This window comes from Dipodomys spectabilis, unplaced genomic scaffold (assembly GCF_019054845.1).
Source record: "Dipodomys spectabilis isolate Male_0828 unplaced genomic scaffold, ASM1905484v1 ptg000250l, whole genome shotgun sequence".
NCBI lineage: Eukaryota > Metazoa > Chordata > Mammalia > Rodentia > Heteromyidae > Dipodomys > Dipodomys spectabilis.
This window is the reverse complement of record NW_024870927.1, coordinates 503,325-526,126: the sequence shown is the minus strand read 5'-3', so window position 1 is coordinate 526,126 and position 22,802 is coordinate 503,325. Positions and strand designations below refer to the sequence as shown.

The 22,802-nt window shown below is 41.0% G+C and overlaps 1 protein-coding gene across 1 annotated transcript in view; it reads right to left on the bottom strand.

The window, feature by feature from the left end:
• Positions 1-22,802, bottom strand: part of Ncbp3 (nuclear cap binding subunit 3) — a 50,652-nt gene that overhangs the window by 12,391 nt on the left and 15,459 nt on the right. The window contains exons 4-8 of the mRNA XM_042699448.1: positions 12,680-12,805; positions 9,005-9,133; positions 8,719-8,795; positions 7,731-7,839; positions 69-168 (exon numbers count right to left, since the gene is read on the bottom strand). Of these exons, the coding sequence (XP_042555382.1) occupies positions 69-168; positions 7,731-7,839; positions 8,719-8,795; positions 9,005-9,133; positions 12,680-12,805 (541 nt within the window). The remainder of the gene's footprint in view (positions 1-68; positions 169-7,730; positions 7,840-8,718; positions 8,796-9,004; positions 9,134-12,679; positions 12,806-22,802) is intronic.

Genomic DNA, 22,802 nt, shown 5'->3' with positions numbered 1-22,802 from the left:
GAAAAAAAAACCCTAAAGTACCATTTTTTCAAAAATTATTTGATTGTACATTATAATTTTAGACTCACCAGGAATTGCTAAGAATCCCTTTCATGCCTCCATAGTTTGGATTCCCATACTTCATGTAGTACTGACTTCTTCTGGCTGCCCCAAGTTCCTTTTTGTCATCTAAAAATCAATATAACAGTTACCTAAAATTTCCTGTGGGTGTGAAGACAGTATGGAAGTGTGTGTTTGTGTGTGTGAGAAGGGGGAGGGAGAGAGAGAGAGAGAAATATTTTCCATAACTGAGACAAAAATCAATGTAATTGGATAACAAAAAGGCAAGAGCCACTGTAAACATACTCTCTTAGGGTATATATACTAAGGCAACACAGTATGGGGAAGACAGAGTAAAACACAGAGATAACTGAGGTTGAACTGTCGAAGAGCTAACAAGGTTAGTAGAGGAAATATTATAAAAAATAAATAAGATACTGAGGAGTGGCTCAGTGGTCTTATACTGACTTATATCTGAGGCCCTGCCTTTGATTCCTACCCATAACCGTGGAAGACATAAATTTCTAAAAAGCATGAGTTTTTCAGAAAAGGTAGATTTTTACTGTCCCTGAAAGATAATATTCATGTCTGAAAGATAAATATTATAACAATGCAGAAAGGCTAAAGAATCAAACTATATGTAAGTGCATATATTTAACCAACCATTTTCTCTATGTTCTTATGATATTCCTCAATATAACTTAAAGACAACCATGCTGTGGCTCATACCTATCAACTATTAGAGAGGTACAACAGCTGAGGTAAAAGGCTAGTAAGTGGGCTGGGAAGGTGCTCAGTGGTAGAGTGCTTGCCTTGCATGCATGAGGCCCTGGGTTCATTTCCTCAGCACCATATAAGCAGAAAAAGCTGGAAGTGGCTCTGTGGCTCAAGTGGTAGAGCTCTAGCCTTGAGCTGAAGAGCTGAGGGACAGTGCCCAGGCCCAGAGTTCAGGCCCCACAACCGGCAAAAAAAAAAAAAAAAAAAAAAAAAGCTAATAAGCCTCTATTATCTCAACAAATAAGCCAGGTATGGTGATGTACACACCTGTGATCCCACCAATGTAGGAGGCTCATGGTCTGAAGTTAGTCTAGGGTAAAAACTCAAGAACTTATCTGAAAAGCTGAGTTTAAATGATTTGTTGCATAATATATTGTCTGAGATGAAACTCTGTAAAGAACAGCTTTAGGAGCTACGATGTTTTCTTAATGACATTTCCACAGACTGTTTCAGGATATATTTAGAAAACGGAGGGTATGGATTAAGAAAAAAAAATACTTGGGCTGGTAAGGTGGCTCAGTGGTAGAGCGCTTGCCTTGCATGCATGAGGCCCTGGGTTCGATTCCTCAGCACCACATAAGCAAAAAGAAAAAAGCCAGAAGTGGCGCTATGGCTCAAGTGGTAGAGCACTAGCCTTGAGCTGAAGAGCTGAGGGACAGCGCCTAGGCCCAGAGTTCAGGCGCATGACCAGACCTTCCCCCCCCCCCCCCCCCCGCAAAAAAAAAAATACTACCACAGACTCTGTGTCCAGAAACCTAGATTAAATGCTAAAGAGTTGTGTAAACTTGGAAAATAAATTCTAAAAGCTTTAATTTGCTCATAAAAAAATCCTCAAAACATGAACTGGAAAACAGGGAGTTAATATATTCTATTGATGTGATTCCTCATCAAATTGTGTGCCTCAAATATGTGCAGTGTGTATGTCTACGTATCAATTAAGTTGTTGGAATAAAATAATGAAATAAAAATTCCATCTTCAAAAAAAAAACCAAAAACCAAAAGCTAAATACCAATTAATAAAGAAATGATAAAGCAAGGAAATCATTAATGTATACTAATGCTACTGAATTGAAGAGTGACGAACAACAGGCTATTCACAATTATCCCTCTACCAATTTTCTTTTTTGTCAGTTGTGGGGCTTAAACTCAGGGCCTGAGTGCTATCCCTGAGCCTTTTTGTGTTCAAGGCTAGCGCTCTACCACTTGAACCACAGTACCACTTTGGTTTTTGAGTGGTTTATTGGAGATAAGAGTCTCATGGGGACTTTTCTGTCTGAGCTGGCTTCGAACTGCAACCCTCTGATCTCTCAAGCCTTCTGAGAAGCTAGGATTGCAGCTATAAGACACCAGAACCCAGCTCTCCACCAATTTTTTAAATACAAAGGGATAAATAGTAGCTTTACAGTGGACAAACCTGGTGATCACAAACTTAATCAAGTAATTCATGTAAGCATCTTCATGAATCTATGTATTCCCTGATCTGATGCACTGAAAAATGACAAAGCAAGGGGTACAATAGACAGAGACTTGACAAGTGGGACTACATTAAAATGAAAAGGTTGGGGGCTGGGAAGGTAACTCTGTGTTAGAGTGCTTGCCTTGCATGCATGAGGCCCTAGGTTCGATTCCTCAGCACCGCATAAGCAAAAAGAAAAAAGCCGGAAGTGGTGCTGTGGCTCAAGTGGTAGAGCACTAGTCTTGAGCTGAAGAACTGAGGGACAGCGCCAAGGCCCAGAGTTCAGGCCTCACGACTGGACCCAAAAAAATAAAATAAAATAAATAAATAAAATGAAAAGGTTTCTGCACAGCTAAGGACAGTTTCTAAACTAGAAAGACAGCCAATCAATTGGGGAAAGATCTTGACCAGCAATATATCAGACAAAGGCCTAATACCCAAAGAGATCAAGAAACTAACCCCTCCAAAACTTAATACACCAATTACTAAATGGGCAAGGAAGCTAAGAAGAGACTTCTCAGAAGAAGAGCTAAAAATGGTAAAGAAACATATGAGGAAATGCTTCATCATCCTTGGCCATAAAGGAAATGCAAATCACAACAACCCTGAGATAGCATCTTACCCTAGTTAGACTGGCCAACATATTGAATTGTAATAACAAATGCTGGTGGGAACATGGGGGAAAGGAACCCTTACTACCTGCTGGTGGGAATGTAGTCTAGTAAAAACCACTCTGGGGGCTGGGAAGGTAGCTCAGTGGTAGAGCGCTTGCCTTGCATGCCTGAGGCCCTGGGTTCAATTCCTCAGCACCACATAAGCAAAAAGAAAAAAGCCGGAAGTGGCGCTGTGGCTCAAGCGGTAGAGCGCTAGCCTTGAGCTGAAGAGCTGAAGGACAGCGCCCAGGCCCAGAGTTCAGGCCCATGACCGGACCCAAAAAAAAAAAAAAAAAAAAAAACCACTCTGGAAAGCAGTCTGGAGGTTCCTCAAAAAGTTAAACATAGACCTTCCCTATGACCCACCATACCACTCCTGGGCATGTATCCTGAGCATCACAAGCCAGGATATGATAAAGATACCTGCACATCCATGTTCATTGCTGCCACTTTTCACAATAGCCAAGATATGGAAACAACCCAGATGCCCCACAATAGATGAGTAGATGCAAAAATTTAGTACCTATTAGAATGGAATTTTACACAGCTATTAGAAGAATAAAATAATGTCATTTTCAGGGAAGTGGATGGAACTAGAACAAATTATGGTGAAGTAAGCCAAGATCAGAAGACAAACAGTGCGTGTTCTCCCTGATATGCAGATGTTAAGACTTAAAACGTACTGGGATATGACCAATTACACAGAATTCAAGTATTCACATACAGTGAGACTAAAAGAGGATAGTCTTAGGAGAGAATCACAAAGGTGCAATACTCAAGCACCTCTTCATTCATATATATATATATATATATATATACATATATATATACACACACACACACACAAAATAACAGTCATATTGAAATGAACTCCAAAGATATAGAAACAAAGGACTTTAATTTTTTTTTTTTTTGGCAGTCCTGGGACTTGAACTCAGGGCCTGAGGTTCTTTTGCTCAAGGATGGTACTCTACCACTTGAGCCAAAGCACCACTTCCAGCTTTTCTGTCTGTGTGGTACTGAGGAATCAAACCCAGGGCTTCATGCATGCTAAGCAAGCACTCTTACCACTAAGCCACATTCCCAGCTCCTCTTTTATTTTTAGACTCTGTATTCTTTATCTGTTTTTTTTTTTCCAGTTATGGGGCTTGAACTCTGGGCCTGGGCACTGTGCCTGAGCTCTTCAGCTCAAGGCAAGCACTCTGCCGCTTGAGCCACAGAGCCACTTCTGGTTTTCTGGTGGTTAACTGGAGATAAGAGTCACACAGACTTTCCTGCCTGGGCTGGCTTTGAACAGTGATTCCAGATCTCAGCCACTTGAGTAGTTAGTATTATAGGCATGAGCCACCGGCACCTGACTTTGTATTCTTTATCTTATATATGGTGCATTCATGTGCTCATCTGTGGGAGGGTGGAGGAAGGGCAAGATTCAGAGGAAAAACAGAAAAGATGCAGCAGTGGAGTACACTGATGAAGGTGAACTATGCAACTCGTGGGTGGGGAGGGGGTGGAGGGAATGGGAGAGAATAAGGGAAGAAATGACACTTTGTAAAAGGAAATGTACATAATATCTGATGCATGTAAAGCTAACCCCACTGCATATCACCTCTAAAACAACAATAATTTTTTTAAAAAAGACACAGCATCACATTTGCAGTGTTCTTGCCTCATATGTACAACCTGAATTTAATCAGAAACAAACATCAAACTCAAACTGAAATATTCTATAAAATAATGAGTTTCCATACTTTTTTTTAAGCTTATTTTAAGTGATACTGGGGAAGGATTTCATTGTTACATCTCTACTCATGTTTACACTGTATTCTGGATCAATCTCACTCCCTCTATCACACTCCATGCCCCTCAAGTAGCACCCTCAGCCCATTTCCTAGTTTTCATTCTCATAGTTACAAATAATCTATTTTGACAGCATTCAACCTCCCTATCCAGATGCTCCAACCATCTCCTGCTAGTTCTCACACACCGACAGTCTATCGACTCCCCACATCACATCCTGAGCCTCTATACCTTTGTTTTTTGGTCAGGTGCAGAGCTTGAACTCAGGGTCTGGGTGCTGTCCCTGAGCCTCTTTGTGCTCAAGGTTAGTGCTCTACCACTTAAGCCACAGCACCACTTGAAGTTTTTGAGTGGTTAATTGCAGATAAGAGTCTTAGGGGAACTGTTCTGCCTGGGATGGCTTTGAACCAGATCTCAGTCTCCTGAGTAGCTAGGCTTGTAGGCGTGAGCCACTAGCACCCTGCCTCTGTACTCTAAAAAATACATTAGTACAAGAAAACAAAGCAAAGTAGTAGTTCTAGATTAAGGGAAACTAAGAAGATATGGTACACTTAGGTACTTATGTCTAAGGGAATCTACACAGAACATACTTTTTAGAGCAACTGATGAAATCTAAACATGGCATTTAGATTAGGTAATAGTATGATATCGATGCTAAATTTTCAGATTTTTAAAACTATACCATGTATAAGAAAATTCCCCTGTGTTTCAGAAATATACACTCAAAGTAGTTAGTGGTGCTAACTCCAGTCCAATCTCAAATGATTAAAACAATATTTATATTTATATATAAATATGCATACATGTATATTTTAAGTTCCTACCAAAAATCAGCATGTACAACAATAAAACCTCTAAACTTATTTTAAGAAGAAGGAAGGGAGAATGATAAGAGGGAGTGGGTTGATTGGTATACATTGTAGGCATACATCAAAATATCACAATAAAATCTCCCTTGGGGCTGAGATATAGCTCAGTGGCAAAGCACTTGCTTAGTAAGCGCAATGTACTGGGTTTAATCTCTGGTACCAGAAAGAGAAGGATAAAAAAAAAAAAAAAACCAAAACGTCCCTTGGACAGCTAAATGTATAACAATAAAGAAAAAAATTAGGGGCTGGGAAGGTGGCTCAGTGGTAGAGTGCTTGCCTTGTATGCCTGAGGCCCTGGGTTCAATTCCTCAGTACCACATAAGCAAAAAGAAAAAAGCTGGAAGTGGCGCTATGGCTCAACTGGTAGAGCGCTAGCCTTGAGCTGAAGAGCTGAGGGACAGCGCCCAGGCCCAGAGTTCAGGCCCTACGAATGGACCCAAAAAACAAAACAAAACAAAACAAAAACAGAAAAAAATTAGTATGCACAGTTTAATGGAGATCAGCACAGAAAGGCTATCAGTTATGTCAACTCAGGTTACTGCTATAACAATTAAAAAGTAAGTTTTTATAGTTTTATAGTCCAGATGATAACTGGCTGAAAAGTGCATGGAGTAAATCAACATTAACAGAAAATAACAAGTTTGCATACAAATAGCTAATTTCCACCTTCAAAGTTAGAAATTGCTTCAGAGAAGTTTAGGGCTAATAATAAATAGATGAAAAAAATGTTTACCACTTTCAGCCATCAGGGAAATTGTCGGGAGCCAAAAGTTGAGTTTCTCAACATAATAGGCTTGACTATCTCACTGGAACATCTTGAGGCTGAGTTTACAGAATCGACCCTCATCTGCCCTAAGTAAATATCCTGCAACTGCTAACGACCACCCTTTCCCCCTGCCCTAAGCAAACATCTTGCACTGCTATGACCAATGAAAAAGCTTCCTTAACGGCCAATGAAAAAGCTTCCTTATTCCAAGCATATAAATACCCCTGTGTGAAAAATAAAAATTTGCAGCTTGATCAGAACCCTTGTCTTGCTGTCATTCTTTGTGTCTCTTGTCCCTTCATTCCTTCTAGCTTAGGTTCACTGCCCTCGTTGACGTCCTGCGGGTCAGGACAGGAAATAAAGGTAAATCAAAATTTAAAATTCTATCTCATCTGGGGCTGGGAAGGTGGCTCAGTGGTAGAGCGCTTGCCCTGCATGCATGTGGGTTCGATTCCTCAGCACCACATAAGAAAAAAGAAAAAAGCCGGAAGAGGCGCTATGGCTCAAGGGGTAGAGTGCTAGCCTTGAGCTGAAGAGCTGAGAGACAGCGCCCAGGCCCAGAGTTCAGGCCCCACGACCGGACCTCCAAAAAAAAAAATTCTATCTCATCCTAGGCAAAATGACTATCACTGAAAAAGTGAAAAACAACAAATGTTGGCAAGAATGAAGGGAAATTATATACTGTGGATGGCAATGTAAATTGGGCAGCTGCTGTATCACTTACTAAAATAAGTATGAAGATTCCTCAAAAAACTGAAAATAGAATTACCATATGATCTTACACCACTACTGACATAAACCCGAAGGAAAGTAGACAGTATACAATGAAGCCATCTACATTTATCACTGTACTATTCACAACAGCCAAACTATGGAATAAACGAATAAAGCAAATATTGTAATATACACACTGGAGTTTTTATTAAGCCATAAAGAATGAAATTATTTGATTTAAAGGAAAATGGAGAAACGAGATTATCACATTAAGTGAAATAAATGGTCAAGTATCACAGGTTTTCTCTTATATAGAATTTTAAAAGGGAAGAGACATAAAAGTAAAAGGGATACCATATCAAGGACATAGAAGAAAGAGAACAGGGGATGAGAAAGAGTAACAAGGGGTGAAATATGATCAAAGTTATATGTATTACAGAAATGTCATAATGAAACCCATTTATTCTGTACAATTAACATATGCTAATAATATTATTATTTATATATTATAAAAGTTTAGAAAGATTTCTTTATGAACACAGGAAATTACAGTTCAAAGGGAACTTGGATACTACTTGATCTAACTTCTAGACAAAAAGATCACTCAATAATTAATCACTTTGATGGAAAATGAAAATTATTATAAATACCAAATTTACCTTTTGTAGCAAATCTCATGAATAACCTATTTCCTTTAGCAAGTTTGTTAGCAGGACGAAGATCATTTCTTAACAGAGATTCTTCTTCTACCTGAGACAATGTGTCCAACTTAAGGAGAAAGAGAGCATTTTCAGTGTAAAGTTTGTCCTTTTATAAATGTATATGCTATGGACAAGCTGCCATTAAGAAAGCATTCTACCTTTAATACACATCGCCATTACAACATGAGCTCCTCCACAGAATTTCAGTGTCCCAGGTCTTCTCTCAATACCTTGGCCAAAGTCTCCACATTCTCTAGCCCCTTTACTTTCTTTACTTTCCTTCATATCATTTTCTAGCATTATATATCTGTATATCCATGTATTGTCTCCTCAAGTAGAATATAAGTTCCAAGAAATGAGGACTTTGTTTTGCTTGATGACTGTCCTCAGCACCTAAAATTTGTTAACAGTAGCCACTTCATAATTAAAATAAATATACTTAGCTTCGGAGCCTAGTGGTGGAGCACTGACTAGATTATACAAAGCCTTGGGACTGACCCAAGCAGTGTGAGAAAAAAGTATATACACTCTAATATTTCTAACAACAGTTCATAATCCACTAGGAAATATGCCACCACTTGCTTTTTCTTTTCAATTTTTGGGATCAAGTCCAGGGTTTCATGCTTGCTAAATAGGTGCTCTACCACTGAGTTATACCTCCAGCCCTTCTTGCTTTTTCTTAATTTTACTTAATTGATAACAGTTCAAAAGTAATTGTCTTTCATTTATGCAGAAATGTGGGATACCATTCTAAGACCCAACATAAACATATCCACTTGAGCTTGAAGCCGGAGGGGACGGGGCATCCTTAGAAGGTCTGTGGTGAAAGCCAGAAGAATACAATTTACCAAGTTGTACTAAGTCTTTGAGACTAAGTCTAAAAACACAGTAAGCAATTTTTTCTTTTTACAATAAAATCTAATAATATCTTGACTTTATTACTAACCTCTACATCACTTGGGTTCTCATCTTCAACTTCTCCTTCTTCAGCCTCATCATCATCTGAACTGTCTTCCTGCTTGTCTAAAATGGAATGTGAGGAATAAGATGAACCTTAATGAAACTCCATCTCATATAATTTTTACAACTTAGTATTTACTACTCTTATTTAGTGATGAGCCAAAGCATCATAGTTTTCACCTCAGATGTTTCTGAAAAACACAAAGTCTCAAACAAGTATGTGTAAGAAATAGCACTTTCAGACCAAAGTTCCCTCCTTGGTGTTTAGCTACCTTTTTTGCTTTTTTCAGATGACTTGTCTTCATTGGCATCCCTGCTTCTTATCTTATCCTGGGCTGGCAGAGAGCTCATATTAATAAGTGCTCGTGTGGCTGTTATTTCATCCAGCCAAACCACATTACCTAAAATAAAATAAAATTTAAAAAACAATTATCCACAGAAATGGAGAGACAAAAGGTAAACAAATGCAGCACTGGACATTATGTTGAAAATGAACTACACAGCTGGGCACCGGTGGCGTGTAATCCTAGCTACTCCAGAGGCTGAGATCTGAGTATTGTGGTTTGAAGCCAGCCCAAGCAATAAAGTCTATGTGACTCTTACCTCCAATAAACTACTTAGAAAAAGCCAGAAGAAGTGCTGTGGCTCAAGTGGTAGAGTGCCAGCTGACTATAGAGAGGCTCACTGACAGGGCCCAAGCCCTGAGTTCAAGCCCCAGGACTGGTTAAAAAAACAAAAAAAGAAGAAAGAAAATGAACTATACAACTTGTAGATGGGGATGGGAGAGAAAACCTGGGGGAGCACAAAAGGAAAGGGGTGGCATGTCCCAAAAGAAATATATTCATTACCTGACTTATGTAACTGTAACCCCTCTGTATATCATCTTTATAATAAGCAATAAAAAAATATTTTTTTGGTCAGTCATGGGGCTTGAACTTTAGGCCTGGGCGCTGTCCCTCAGCTCTTCAGTTCAAGGCTAGTGCTCTAACACTTGAGCCACAGTGCCACTTCTGGTTTTCTGGCTTATTGGAGATAAGAGTCTCACAGCCTCTCCTGCCCAAGCTGGCTTTGAACTGTGATCCTCAGATCTCCTGAGTAGCTAGGATTACAGGTGTGAGCCACCAGCCCCCCCACCTCCCCCCCCCCCCCCCCACGGCTTAAAATTTTTTAAAAAATAAAACATTACCCTGCATTAAATGGTAACTTGTGTGAATGTGTATATGTGCATGTGAGACACTAGGGCTTGAACTCAGGGCTTGGTGCTCTTGGTAAGTTCTTTTGCTCTAGGCTGGCACTCTACCACTGGAGCAACACCTCCCCTCTAGCTTTTGATTTGGTTAATTGGAGATGTGTTTTAGACTGGTTGGGCTGGTTTCAAACAGATCCTCAGATCTCTGCCTCCTGAGTGGCTAGGATTGATTACAGGCATGAGCCACAGATACTGGCTAAACAGTAAGTTTCTTGGCAACGGATTAGGCACATTTTCTGTCTACGAATTTTCATTAGTAAATGTATAAACTAGCTAATGAAAAGAAGTATAAAAGTAGTAGTAAGCCCAGTGCTGGTGGCTCACACCTGTAATCCTAGCCGAGATCTAAGAATCAAGGTCCAAAGCCAGCTGGGGGCAGGAAAATCTGTGACACTCTAATCTCCAATTAATCACCAGAAAACTGGAAGTGGCACTGGGCCTCAAGTGGCAGAGCGTTTGCTTTGACTGAAGAGCTGAGGGACAGCCCCCAGGCCCAGAGTTCAAGCCCCATGACAGGGGGGGGGTGGGGGCGGGGGGGAGGAATTGTAGTAAAGCCTCTTTCGTGAACTTAGTCTAGAGCTGTATTCTCAAACTCATTTCTACAAAGTATTACATGAAAAAGGATTCTGTATATTTTTAACTGCCTAGAAGCTGGGCTAGACAGTGCATGCTTATAATACCAGCATTGGCAAGTACAGGCAGGAAGATCTCAAGTTCAAGGATAACCTGGGTTAGACTGAAACTTTGTCTTAAATGAACACCTGCCTGGACACAGTGAGTGCTAGCTAATCTTAGCAAGTTTGTTGTTTTGTTTTTGATAGGTTCTTGATAATAGGTGGCTAAGCTGGCCTTGAACTCCTAGACTCAAAGTGATCCTTCTGCCTTGGCCTCCTGAGTAGATTGAGTACACCAAGCTAAATGTTAGCAGTTCTTGATGATAACTATCAAATATATAAAGATTGTCTATTGTATTACTGCCCCCTGCAGGAGAGCCTTCTGCTAGTCTCTGTTATCTATACATGCTAAATCATGTTCCCCTATCTTAAACTATGGATGAGGAAGATAGTCACAGGATATAAACAATAGAAGCATGACAACCACTTAGCTAATTTACATCGTTAAGGAAGAGAATTAGCAGCAAAAAAGGCTTAGAGACGTGGAAAAGAAACCTCCTATTCCAAACAGTATTTCTCAAACTGAACACTAGTGGCTCATGCCTGAAATCTTAGTCTCTCAAGAGACAAATATCTGAGGATCACTGTTTGAAGCCAGCATGGGCAGACTCTTATCTCCAATTAACCAGCAAAAAGCCAGAAATGGACCTGTGGCTCAAGTGGAAGAATGTCAGCCTTGAGCAAAAAGGTGACAGCACCAGGCTCTGAGTTCAAGCCCACTACTGGCAGGCACACACGCATGCATGCACTTCACACACACACAAATATATGTATACATATGTACATATAGATATGCTGGTATATATGTATATGCATATATATGTATATAAAAGCATAGTAAATGAAGGTCTAATGACTCACTTCTGTTACTAAATAAACCACTTGCCAGGGTAAATAATTTCCTTTACATATTTTTCAGTTACTGATGCACAATTATGAAATAGTTGAACATGATCATTCTAAAAGTCACTGAAACTTTTAACATTCCTTAGCTAAAGTTCTAATGACTTAAATATTAAGGGCTAGAAAACTGTAACTCACAGGCCAAATTCAGCCTTAAGTTTGTTATTTACAAAACCACCACTTGGTTTTGTAAAGAATTTCTACTGCAAATAGCAAGACATATTCAGTATATATGTTTATAGTTGATTTCAAGGGCTAAGAGTGTGGCAAGTGGTAGAGTGCCTGCCTGCTAAGCAGGCCCTAAGTTCAAACCCCAGGAATGCTGAAAAAGAAAACTCTGATGCTGTCATAGCAGAATTGAATAAATATGACATGGACCAACAGTCTATATATACCTTAAAATATTTACTATTTGAACCTCTATAGAAAAAGATTTACAGAGCATTGATTTGCACAGTATAAGTTAAGCAGATGAGCAATGAGAAAAAAAAAACTTTCATTTAGTCATGTTTCTTTATTCAGTGAACACTTAGAAAACCACTAAAAAACAAAAAAACAAAAAAAACCCATCTGCTATCTTGGGTACAATGTCATTGGCCAGTCAGCTGGTGGCAAGGAAAGCTGAACTAGAAATGAGTCAAGATAACAAGGGGCCAGAAAAGTGGTTACCTGACATGAGGCCAGACTTGGGGTGTAAGTGAGAGTAATTTAAGTCAGAGACACGGAAGGCAAACCCTCTAAGGTACTGTATGGCAAGCCTTAATGACAAAGCTTAAAGCTCTAAAAACAGCCCACGTCTACATAGTTGGATACCCATTTTTGGGAAACTGTGGGTGTTAAAGAAGCTTCAATTACATATACTACTCAGTTGACAGCAACTAATTTCCTAGAGCTTGGGTTAACACCTCTGAGCTAACTTGGAATCTAATAGAATACAAGCTGACAGACTACCTAAGGCATGGTCATTCTCATCAACAAGCAGTTTCTTTTTCTTATGTTAAGGGAAAAGGTTAGGCATAAAGATATATAATCTGGGTCATTATCACTTTTTATCAAAAGATAGTAAAACCTCTAAAAGTCATACACAAAAGCATAGTAAACAGAAAATGTGGTGTACTTACACGAAGTATCATCCAGCCATTCAATGTGAGCAGGAGGATACTCTTTAAAGTAGGAAAAGATATCTTGGGTGCTCATTTCATCAACTCCGCAAATGTAGATTGTCTCCAGTCGCACTTTGGGAATTGCTAGAAAAACAAGACACTAAATTTTCCCACCTGTTACTATACATCTCACTAGTTCTCTTTTATAAGTTTAGATAATAAGCATCTAGAACAGATATATGTTAAAAGAACTATTCATTTTAAAAGACGATTAGTCAGGTGCCAGTGGCTCATGCCTGCAATTCTAGTTACTCGGGAGCCTGAGATCTGACAAGGTTCAAAGCCAGCTCCAGGCAGGAAATTCCATGAGACTTTTTTTTTTTGGTTGGTTGTGGGGTTTGAACTCTGGGCCTGGGCCCTGTCCCTGAGCTCTTCAGTTCAGAGTTAGCGTTCTACCACTTGAGCCACAGCAGCACTTCCGGTTTTCTGGTGGTTTACTGGAAATAAGAATCTCACTGATTTTCCTGCCTGGGATGGCTCTGAACCTCGATCCTGAGATCTTAGCTTCCTGAGTACCATGAGACGTGTGTGTGTGTGTGTGTGTGTGTGTGTGTGTGTCTCTGTGTGTGTGTGTCGTGGGGCCTGAAGTGTGTGTGTGTGTGTGTGTGTGTGTGTGTGTGTGTGTCGTGGGGCCTGAAGAGTGTGTGTGTGTGTGTGTGTGTGTGTGTGTGTGTCGTGGGGCCTGAAGTGTGTGTGTGTGTGTGTGTGTGTGTGTGTGTCGTGGGGCCTAAGAGCTTCCTGAGTACCATGAGAAGTGTGTGTGTGTGTGTGTGTCGTGGGGCCTAAAGTGTGTGTGTGTGTGTGTGTGTCGTGGGGCCTGAAGTGTGTGTGTGTGTGTGTGTGTGTGTGTGTGTGTGTGTCGTGGGGCCTGAGATCTTAGCTTCCTGAGTACCATGAGACGTGTGTGTGTGTGTGTGTGTGTGCGCGTGTGTGTGTGTGTGGTGGGGCCTGAAGTGTGTGTGTGTGGTGGGGCCTGAAGTGTGTGTGTGTGTGTGTGTGTGTGTGTGTGCGTGTGTGTGTGTCAGTCGTGGGGCCTGAACTCTGGGCCTGGGCAGCCCTTCAGCTCTTCAGCTCAAGGCTAGTGCTCTACCACTTGAGCCATAGCACCACTTCTCTTTTTCCGCTTATGTGGTGCTGAGGAATCGAACCCAGAGCCTCATGCATGCAAAGCAAGCACTCTACCACTGAGCCACCTTCCCAGACCCCTCTTATCTCCATTTTTTTTTTTGGTTAGTCATGGGGCTTGAACTCTGGACATGAGTGCTGTCCTTGAGCTCTTCAGCTCAAGGCAAGCACTCTACCACTTGAGCCACAACACCACTTCCAGTTTTCTGGTGGTTTACTGGAGATAAGAGTCTCAAGGACTTTCCTGCCCAGGCTTTGAACTGTGATCCTCAGATCTCAGCCTCCTGAGTAGTTATGATTACAGGAATGAGTCACCAGTGTCTGGCTGCACATTGCTTTTGACATGTATTTAAAAATTTTAGCTGGGCACTGGCTACTCAGGAGGCTGAGACCTAAGGTTCATGGTTCAAAGCCAGAAGTGGTGCTGTGGTTCAAGTGGTAGAGTGCTAGCCTTGAGCTGAAGAGCTCAGTGACAGTGCCCAGGCCCAGAGTTCAATCCCCACAACTACCCCCCCCCTCTAAAAAAAAAAAAGCAGGGCTGGGAAGGTGGTTCAGTGGTAGAGTACTTGCCTTGCATGCATGAGGCCCTAGGTTCGATTCCTCAGCACCATATAAATAGAAAAAGCTAGAAACAGCGCTGTAGCTCAAGTAGTAGAGTGCTAGCCTTGAGCTGAAGAGCACAGGGAGATCTCCTAGGCTCAGAGTTCAAGCCCCATGACCACCAACAACAACAACAAAAAAGCAATATGCAATAGTGTTTTTTGAAAGACACAATGCTGTCCCTGGATATATCAAAGCACAAAACTTGAAGAAAGAAACCATACAGCATAAAACAAAACATCCTACGAATCAATAAGATGATGATCCAAAATAAAAACAGCCAAAGGACATAAGCAAGCAATTTATACAAAAGGAAATACAAACAGCCAATAAACATACAGAGATGAGTTAACTTCCCTATTAATCAGGAAAATTTACATTAAAACAAAAGGCTGAGTTATGGCTCAAGTGGCAAAGTACCAGCCTAGCAAGCCCTCAGTTCAAACCCCAGTATCACCAAAAGATGATACCAGCTTCTAGTATAAGCAGATTTTACTATGTCTTTTAGCATGAAGCACTGTTGTATACGTGGAAGTTTCTCCCCATGCAAGTGGAAATAAAACAGCAGCTCTGCAGGGCAAACCAGAATATAATATAGTCACACCATAAGTACCTATGAATTCTATTCCTCAGCATCTATCCTAAATATATACACGTGGGTTCACTAAGTGACTCATATAAAGGTGTTTATTAGCACTATTTCTAATAATCCAGTGGCTATGAGAGTAATAATTTTGGCTTATCCCTATTAAATGAATCATGGTTTATCTATATTATATAATTTAAGGGGGGGGAGCTGCGAAGGTGGCTCAGTGGTAGAGTGCTTGCCTTGCATGCCTGAGGCCCTGGGTTCAATTCCTTAGCACCCCATAAGCAAATAGAAAAAAGCCGGAAGTGGTGCTGTGGCTCAAGTGGTAGAGCGCTAGCCTTGAGCTGAAGAGCTGAGGGACAGCGCCCAGGCCCAGAGTTCAGGCCCCACGACTGGACCCCTCCAAAAAATTAATAATTTAAGGGGGGTTATTACAGTGAGCACACAAGTTCAGGACCAGCACACCAAGGCCTAGTGTTCAAGCCCCAGCACCAGTACAAAAAAAGCAATACAAAAACATAAAACAGTATCACACACTAAGAGTATTTGTGTACAGAAGTAGGTAGAAAATATCCTGGCTGAATTCATACTATACTGGTAATAGTTGTTACTTCTAGAGAAGGACAGAGGTTGACAGTTATAGTCAAAAGGAATCTTAGCCTTACCAAGTTTGTGTAAAGTTTTCATGAAATACTTTATGTATGTTATATAATTTAACCTTTTTTGAGGGGGGCTCAGTCATGAGGCTTGACCTCTGGGCCTGGGTCTTGTCCCTCAGCATTTCAGCTCAAGGTTAGAGTTCTACCACTTGAGCCACAGCACCACTATGGTTTTCTGGTGGTTAAGTGGAGGTAAGAGTCTTACAGACTTTCCTGCCCAGGCTGGCTGTGAACGCTCAGATCTCAGCCTCTTGAGTAGCTAGGATTATAGGCATGAGCCACTGATACCTAGCTTATCATTTAACATTTTTAATTGTAAAATACACAAATGTCAGTAAGAATTTGTCTTTGTTAGTCCTGGAGTTTGAACTCAGGGCTGGGCACAGTCCCTGAGCTTTTTGCACAAGGCTAGCACTCTACCACTTGAGTCACGGCACCACTTCTGGCTTTTTCTGTTTATGTGGTACTGAGGAATGGTATCCAAGGTTTCAAGTATGCTAGGCAAGCACTCTACCACTAAACCATACTTCCAACCTGTCAGTAAGAATTTTTAAATATCTGTTTATCAACTACTTTATTTTATGTTTAATTCCTTAAAAGACCTCAGGCAGGGACTAACAAGGAAGAGAAGTGATGAGGGTGAGGACAGGGTAAGAAAGAAGGGAAGGCAAGGGAGAGCATTTGGGAGGTAGAGTCAAACAAAATGCTATGTATGGATGGAAATAACAGAAATCACACAAATGATTTTTTTTTTTTGTCTGTCATGGGTCTTGAACTCTGGGCCTAAGCACTGTCCCTCGGCTCTTCAGCTCAAGAGGAGTGCTCTACCACTTGAGCCACAGCACCACTTCTGGTTTTTCTGGTGGCTTATTGGAGGTAAGAGTCTCCCGGACTTTCCTGCCAGGTCTGGCTTTAAACTTCGATCCTCAGATCTCAGTCTCCTGAGTAGCTAGGATTACAGGTGTGAACCACCAGCACCCAGCTTGAATTTGTTTTTTTAACAAATGAAACATTCTGTAATCCACTAGGCCACATTCCTATCCCAAATATAAATTTAAATCAGATTAAACATATTTATCTCCTCAAAAATCTATCATTTCTTCATGGCAAACACATTTTCTTTCTTTTAATCTTTTGAAATACAGAGTACAAAACTGTTATCTAGAGCTGGGAAAGTGGCTCAGTGGTAGAGTGTTTGCCTCGCATGCATGAGGCCCTGGGTTCAATTCCTCAGCACCATATAAACAGAAAAGGCCGGAAGCAGCACTATGGCTCAAGTGGTAGAGTGCTAGCCTTGAGCTGAAGAGCTTAGGGACGGTGCACAGGCCCAGTGTTCAAGACCCTCAATCGACAAAAAACAACAACAACAACAAAAAAAACAAAAAAACACAAAAAACTGTTATCTACAATCACTATATTGTGCAATACCATAAGGAGAATGTCTTACTCCTAACAGTAACTTGGTACCATTTGATCAACCTTCCCCCTATCCCTCTCTCTCCAGCCTCTGGTAGTCAGCATTTGATTCTTTACCCCTATGAGTTCACCTTTTCTAGACTCCACTAGTGAAATCATGCAGTGCTTGTCTTTTTGTCCCTGGTTCACTTCACTGAATGTTGTCCACGTTGTCACAAATGACAGGGTTTCATTCTTTTATAGTATTCCAGCATATACATGTATCATTCTCTTTACCTATTCATCAAATCGCTAACTGTTATCAGACACTGCTTAATTCCATATCTTGGCAATTGTGAACACAGCCATGCAGATGTTTCTTCAGTATACTGATTTCTTTCCTCTGGATATACGTGCATCACTGAGATTGCCGGATCACACTGGGGAGGCAGAGATTGGGAAGACTGAAAATTGGGAGGCCAGTCTGGGCAAAAGTTAGCAAAACTCTCCACCTCAACCAACATGCAGGTAGGACCTCTGGTCCTATCTATAGCCTCCTAGAGGCTCACTGTCTAGGCCAGCCCTTTCAAAAATCATAAAAGGCTACCAATAAAGCCAGACTGGCCATGTGGCTCAAGTGGTAGAGCACCAGATGAACAAGCAAGCCCAGAAAACTCAAGGTCTTAAGTTCAAGCCCTAGTAGTGGCAATAAATAAATACAAATTAATAATTTTTTTTTTTTAAAAAAGGGCTGAGAATGTGGCTTAGTGGTAGAGTGCTTACCTACAATGCATCAAGCCTTGGGTTCAATTCCTCAGGATCACATAAACAGAAAAACTAGAAGTGGTGCTGTGCTCAAGTGGTAGAGTGTTAGCTTTGAGCAAAACAAACTCAGGGACAGTGCCCAAGCCCTTAGTTCAGCCCTAGGACTGGCAAAAAAAAAAAAAGAAAGAAAGAAAGGAAGAAAAAATTGAAGCCACCTCAAGCAGGAAAGTCCATAAGATTCTTATTTTCAACTAACCACCAAAAAGCTGGAAGTGGAGCTATGACTCAAGTGCTAGCCTTAAGTGGAAAAATTAAGGACAGTGCCAAAGCCCTAAGTTCATGCCTAAGTATCAACACAAAAATAAAAAGGAAGATGCCAAAGGATTATGACTTTAATAATAAATAGCTATAACTTGGAAAAATTGCTCAAAAATTTGAGATTTGGGTTCAAGTGAAAGTTATGTCTTATGCTGTTTGCTGTTCAAAATTACGGTTGTCTTAAAGCTGACACTTTTAAATATTTAAAATAATTTAGATATACTGGTCCCTCTGTTGTAATGTACAGACAGCTTGAAATATAGCTATTTTAAACAACCCTGCTAGATCATCGAACAAAAATGTAAATATAAACTTTTATTCAGTTAAGCTATCAAAACCACGATAATACTGTGAATGAAAATAACATTCAATTTGTAGATTTACATAGCACTGATTTTGTCTAACATTTCATTAATAAATTTATATGCTTAAAATAAACCATTGTAATTAAAGTTAAAAAAAAATGGAAGTGGCAGAGTAGCTCAAATGGTAGAGTGTTAGCCTTGAGCTGAAGAGCTAAGGGACATGCTCAGGCCCAGAGTTCAAGCTCCATGACTGACCAAAAAAAAAAAAAAAAAAAAATCAATCTAGCTAGGCGCCAGTAGCTCAAGCCTGTAATCCTAGCTGCTCAGGAGGCTGAGATCTATGGGTCATGGGTCAAAGCCAGCCCAGACAGGACAGTCTGTGAGACTTATATCCAATTAACCACCAGAAAACTGGATGTGGCACTGTGGCTCAAGTGATAGAATGCTTACCTTGAGCTGAAGAGCTCAGGGACAGTGCCAGGCTCAGAGTTCAAGCCCCACAACCAACAAAACAAAAAACAAAATCATTCCATGGAAGACTACAAGAGAAGCTCCACACGTTGCTGACAATCACTATGCAAAATAAAATAAAGCAACGAAAAAATGGCTGCGTGGCAAAGCCAAGTACAAAGTCCTGGATTCAATCCCCTATCAAAACAAAAACAAAAACAAAAAAAACCGGGCTCACACCTGTAATCCTAGTTACTTAGGAGGAGGCTAAGGTCTGAGGATCTTGGTTTAAAGCCGGCCTGGGCAGGAAAATTCATGACTCTTAGCTCTAATAAACTACCCAGGAAAAGCTACAAGAGGCACTGTGAACTGAGGGTAGAGCACGAGCCTTGAGCACAAAGAGGCTCAGAAACAATGCCTAGGCCAAGTTCCAGCCCCAGGACCAGCAAAGAAAGACTGCTAAACTTATATCCAACCAATGAGAAAGGGCGCAAAACTCAAGCCTTATTCAGGAAAATCCAGAGGGAAAATAACTAGCCCTAAAACCTCAAATTAGATTGTTGGATTAAAAAAAGAAAAGTCACTAAATACAGAAACTCTATAATACGCAAAGTGGCTCCCCAAGGAAAGAATAGGCAAAATTTGGTTGAGCATAATTTATCAAAGAACACATAAGGGAGATTACAGATAAAGGGTAAATTACCGTGACAAAACAAGAATGGCACATATCTATAAAACTGACATTAGGCTATACATGAAAAGCACTGATGACAGACTGACAAGTAAAACAGAAAAAAGCAGTATGACTATAAAGAGAAAGACAAAGGAAGTTTAGGCCCAGAAAGGAGATTAAAAGTAAGTGTACAACCGGGTGCCAGTGGCTCACACCTGTAATCCTAGCTACTCAAGGAGGTTGAGATCTGAGGATAGAAGTTCAAAGCCAGCCTGGGTAGGAAAGTCCAAGAGATTCTCATCTTGAGCAGTATGGCTCAAGTGGTAGAGCAATAGCCTTGAGCACAGAGGCTCAGGGACAGAGCCCAGGCCTGAATTCAAGCCCTAGGCCTGGGGGGGGGGGGGGGGGGGAGAGGGGGGATGGAGTGGGGGAGATGAGAGGGAGCGGAGTGGGGGAGATGAGAAAATGTTAGTTATGAGAAAATGTTAGTTATGACTGAGTATAGGTAGTAATCTATATGTAACTTATCATCTTACTCTTTTTCTTTGGTGAGCATGAATTGTTTGTAAAACACCAATGAATAAAAGGTAACTCCAGAGTGAACTAGCCAATCAAAAGTGCTAATATCTTTGTTTTCTTTAAAGGAATGATTCAAGAATAAAAGCAGACTGTTTCTCTATTTTATTATTATTCCACTAAATAACAAAAGAAAATCTAAACTCAAACTAGGAGACAAGAGCGTAAGAATTAGTTGGAAGTGGCACTGTGGCTCAAGTGGTAGAGTGCTAGCCTTGAGCTAAAGAGCTGAGGGATAGTGCCCAGGCCTAGAGCTCAAGCCCCATGACTAACAACACCAACACAAAAAAGAATCAAAATTACATCCTTAGCCGGACGCTGGTAGCTCAGGCCTGTAATCCTAGCTACTCAGGAGGCTGAGATCTGAGAATCTCGGTTCAAAGCCAGCCCAGGCAGAAAAGTCCATGAGATTCTTTTTTTTTTTTTGGTCAGTCATGGGGCTTGAACTCTGGGCTTGCCGCTATCCCTGTGCTCTTCAGCTCAAGGTGAGGGCTCTACCATTTGAGCCACAGTACCACTTCCAGTTTTCTAGTGGTTAATTTGAGATAAGAGTCTCAGTGACATTTCTGCCCGGGCTGGCTTTGAACTATCATCCTCAGATCTCAGCCTCCTGAGTAGCTAGGATTACAGTCGTGAACCACCGGTGCCCGGCCATAAGACTCTTATCTTCAATAAACCACCAGAAAACTGGAAGCGGTGCTGTGGTTCAAGTAGTAAAGCACTAGCCTTGAGCTTAAGAGCTGAAGGACAGTGCCTAGGCCCAGAGCTCAAGCCCCACAGCTGACAAAAAAAGGAAGGAAGGAAGGAAGGGGGGGAGGGGGGAGGGGGGGAGGGGGGGAGGGAGGGAGGGAGGGAAGAAGGGAGGGAGGGAGGGAGTTTTAATATATTTAAACCTTGTACCTTGTAGTTCAGAATTACATTGCAATGTAGTGACCAGATATAATGACTCAAAAAATGAATTTTTCTTTTTTTTGCCAGTCCTGGGGCTTGAACTCAGGGCCTGGACACTGTCCGAGAGCTTCTTTAGTTTAAAGAGAGCACTCTACCACTTGAGCAACAGTGCCACTTCAGGCATTTCTGAATAGTTTTATTGGCGATAAGAATCTCATGGCCTTTCCTACCCAAGCTGGCTTCAAACAGTGATCCTCAGATCTTAGCCTTCTGGTAGCTAGGATTATAGGCATGAGCCACCAGTGCCAGGCTCAAACATGAATTTAAAAATAGGTAGTAATCTCGAAAAAGTACTAGGCAAGGAGAAAAGTACCTTAAGGCCTGAGAAGGGACAGTCCTGTACCGATTTTCATTAAAGAAGAAAAAGAAATCCCTAAACCATAGACTAAAAAGCTTATTATCAGTCTCTACAAATGTCAAGAAAAGAAAAAATAGTAGCTTTTTCAAGCATCTATGATCCCTTAAGAAACCAACACCTAGATCTCAGGAGACTGAAATCTGTGGATTATGATTCAAAGCCAGCTGGGGAAAAAATTCCATGAGACTCTTAACACAAAAAAGCCATGGGTCAAGTGGTAGAGTGCTGGTCTCAAGAGGAAAAAGGTAAGGACAACACCTAGGCCCTGAGTTCAAGGCCCAGTACTGGCACAAAAGAAAGAAAGAAAGAAAGAAACCAAGTCTTTCCCATAGGAAACAACCTGAGTTCAATAAGAAGAAAGCCATGCTGACCTCATTTCTTTTTTTAGACAGGATTACTAGGTTAACAAAATTCAAAGAATACTAAGTGTTGTTCCATTGTAAGTTCATTAGGGCATAAAATCCAATTACTCCTGACAGTAAAAAGAAATGCAATCTTAACAATAACAGAGTAAGCCAAATAATTCATCTATTTCATAGAATGATACAGGAACACACTTCTCAACATTTAATAACTGCAAAGAGAAGCAGAAGCCATGCAGCCACAAGTCTTGCATGTGGAGAAGACATGCAATGAGAAGTACAGCTAACAAGGTGACAGGAAGAGTTAAGATGAAAATTGACAGACAAAAAATGGAGACTTGGGCTGGGAAGCTCGCTCAGTGGTCAAGTGCTTGCCTTGAATGCATGAAGCCCTAGGTTTGATTCCTCAGCACCACATAAGCAGAAAAAAAACGGAGTGGACTGTGGCTCAAGTGGTAGGGCGTCATCCTTGAGCTGAAGAGCTGAGGGGGAGTACCGAGGCCCAGAGTTGAGCCCCCACAACCGACAAAAAAAAAAAAAGTAGAGGCTTTAATTCAACAAGATGTAACTTAACAGGGATAAACTAGAAAGTAATGTTTAATGCACTTCAAGTTCAAGGAGTTAAAGATTATTTTGACAGGTCTATTTCCTAGAGAAAGTATCTGGCTAGAAAATCAGTACAGGGGCTGGGAAGGTGGCTCAGTGGTAGAGTGCTTGCCTTGCATGCCTGAGGCCCCGGGTTCGATTCCCCAGCACCACATAAGAAAAAAGAAAAAAGCCGGAAGTGGCGCTATGGCTCAAGTGGTAGAGCGCTAGCCTTGAGCTGAAGAGCTGAGGGATAGCGCCCAGGCCCAGAGTTCAGGCCCCACGACCGGACCCCAAAAAAAAAAAAGAAAATCAGTACAATACCATGAACTGACTGGACAGAGAGGAGAGTGATCATAGTCTAACCATT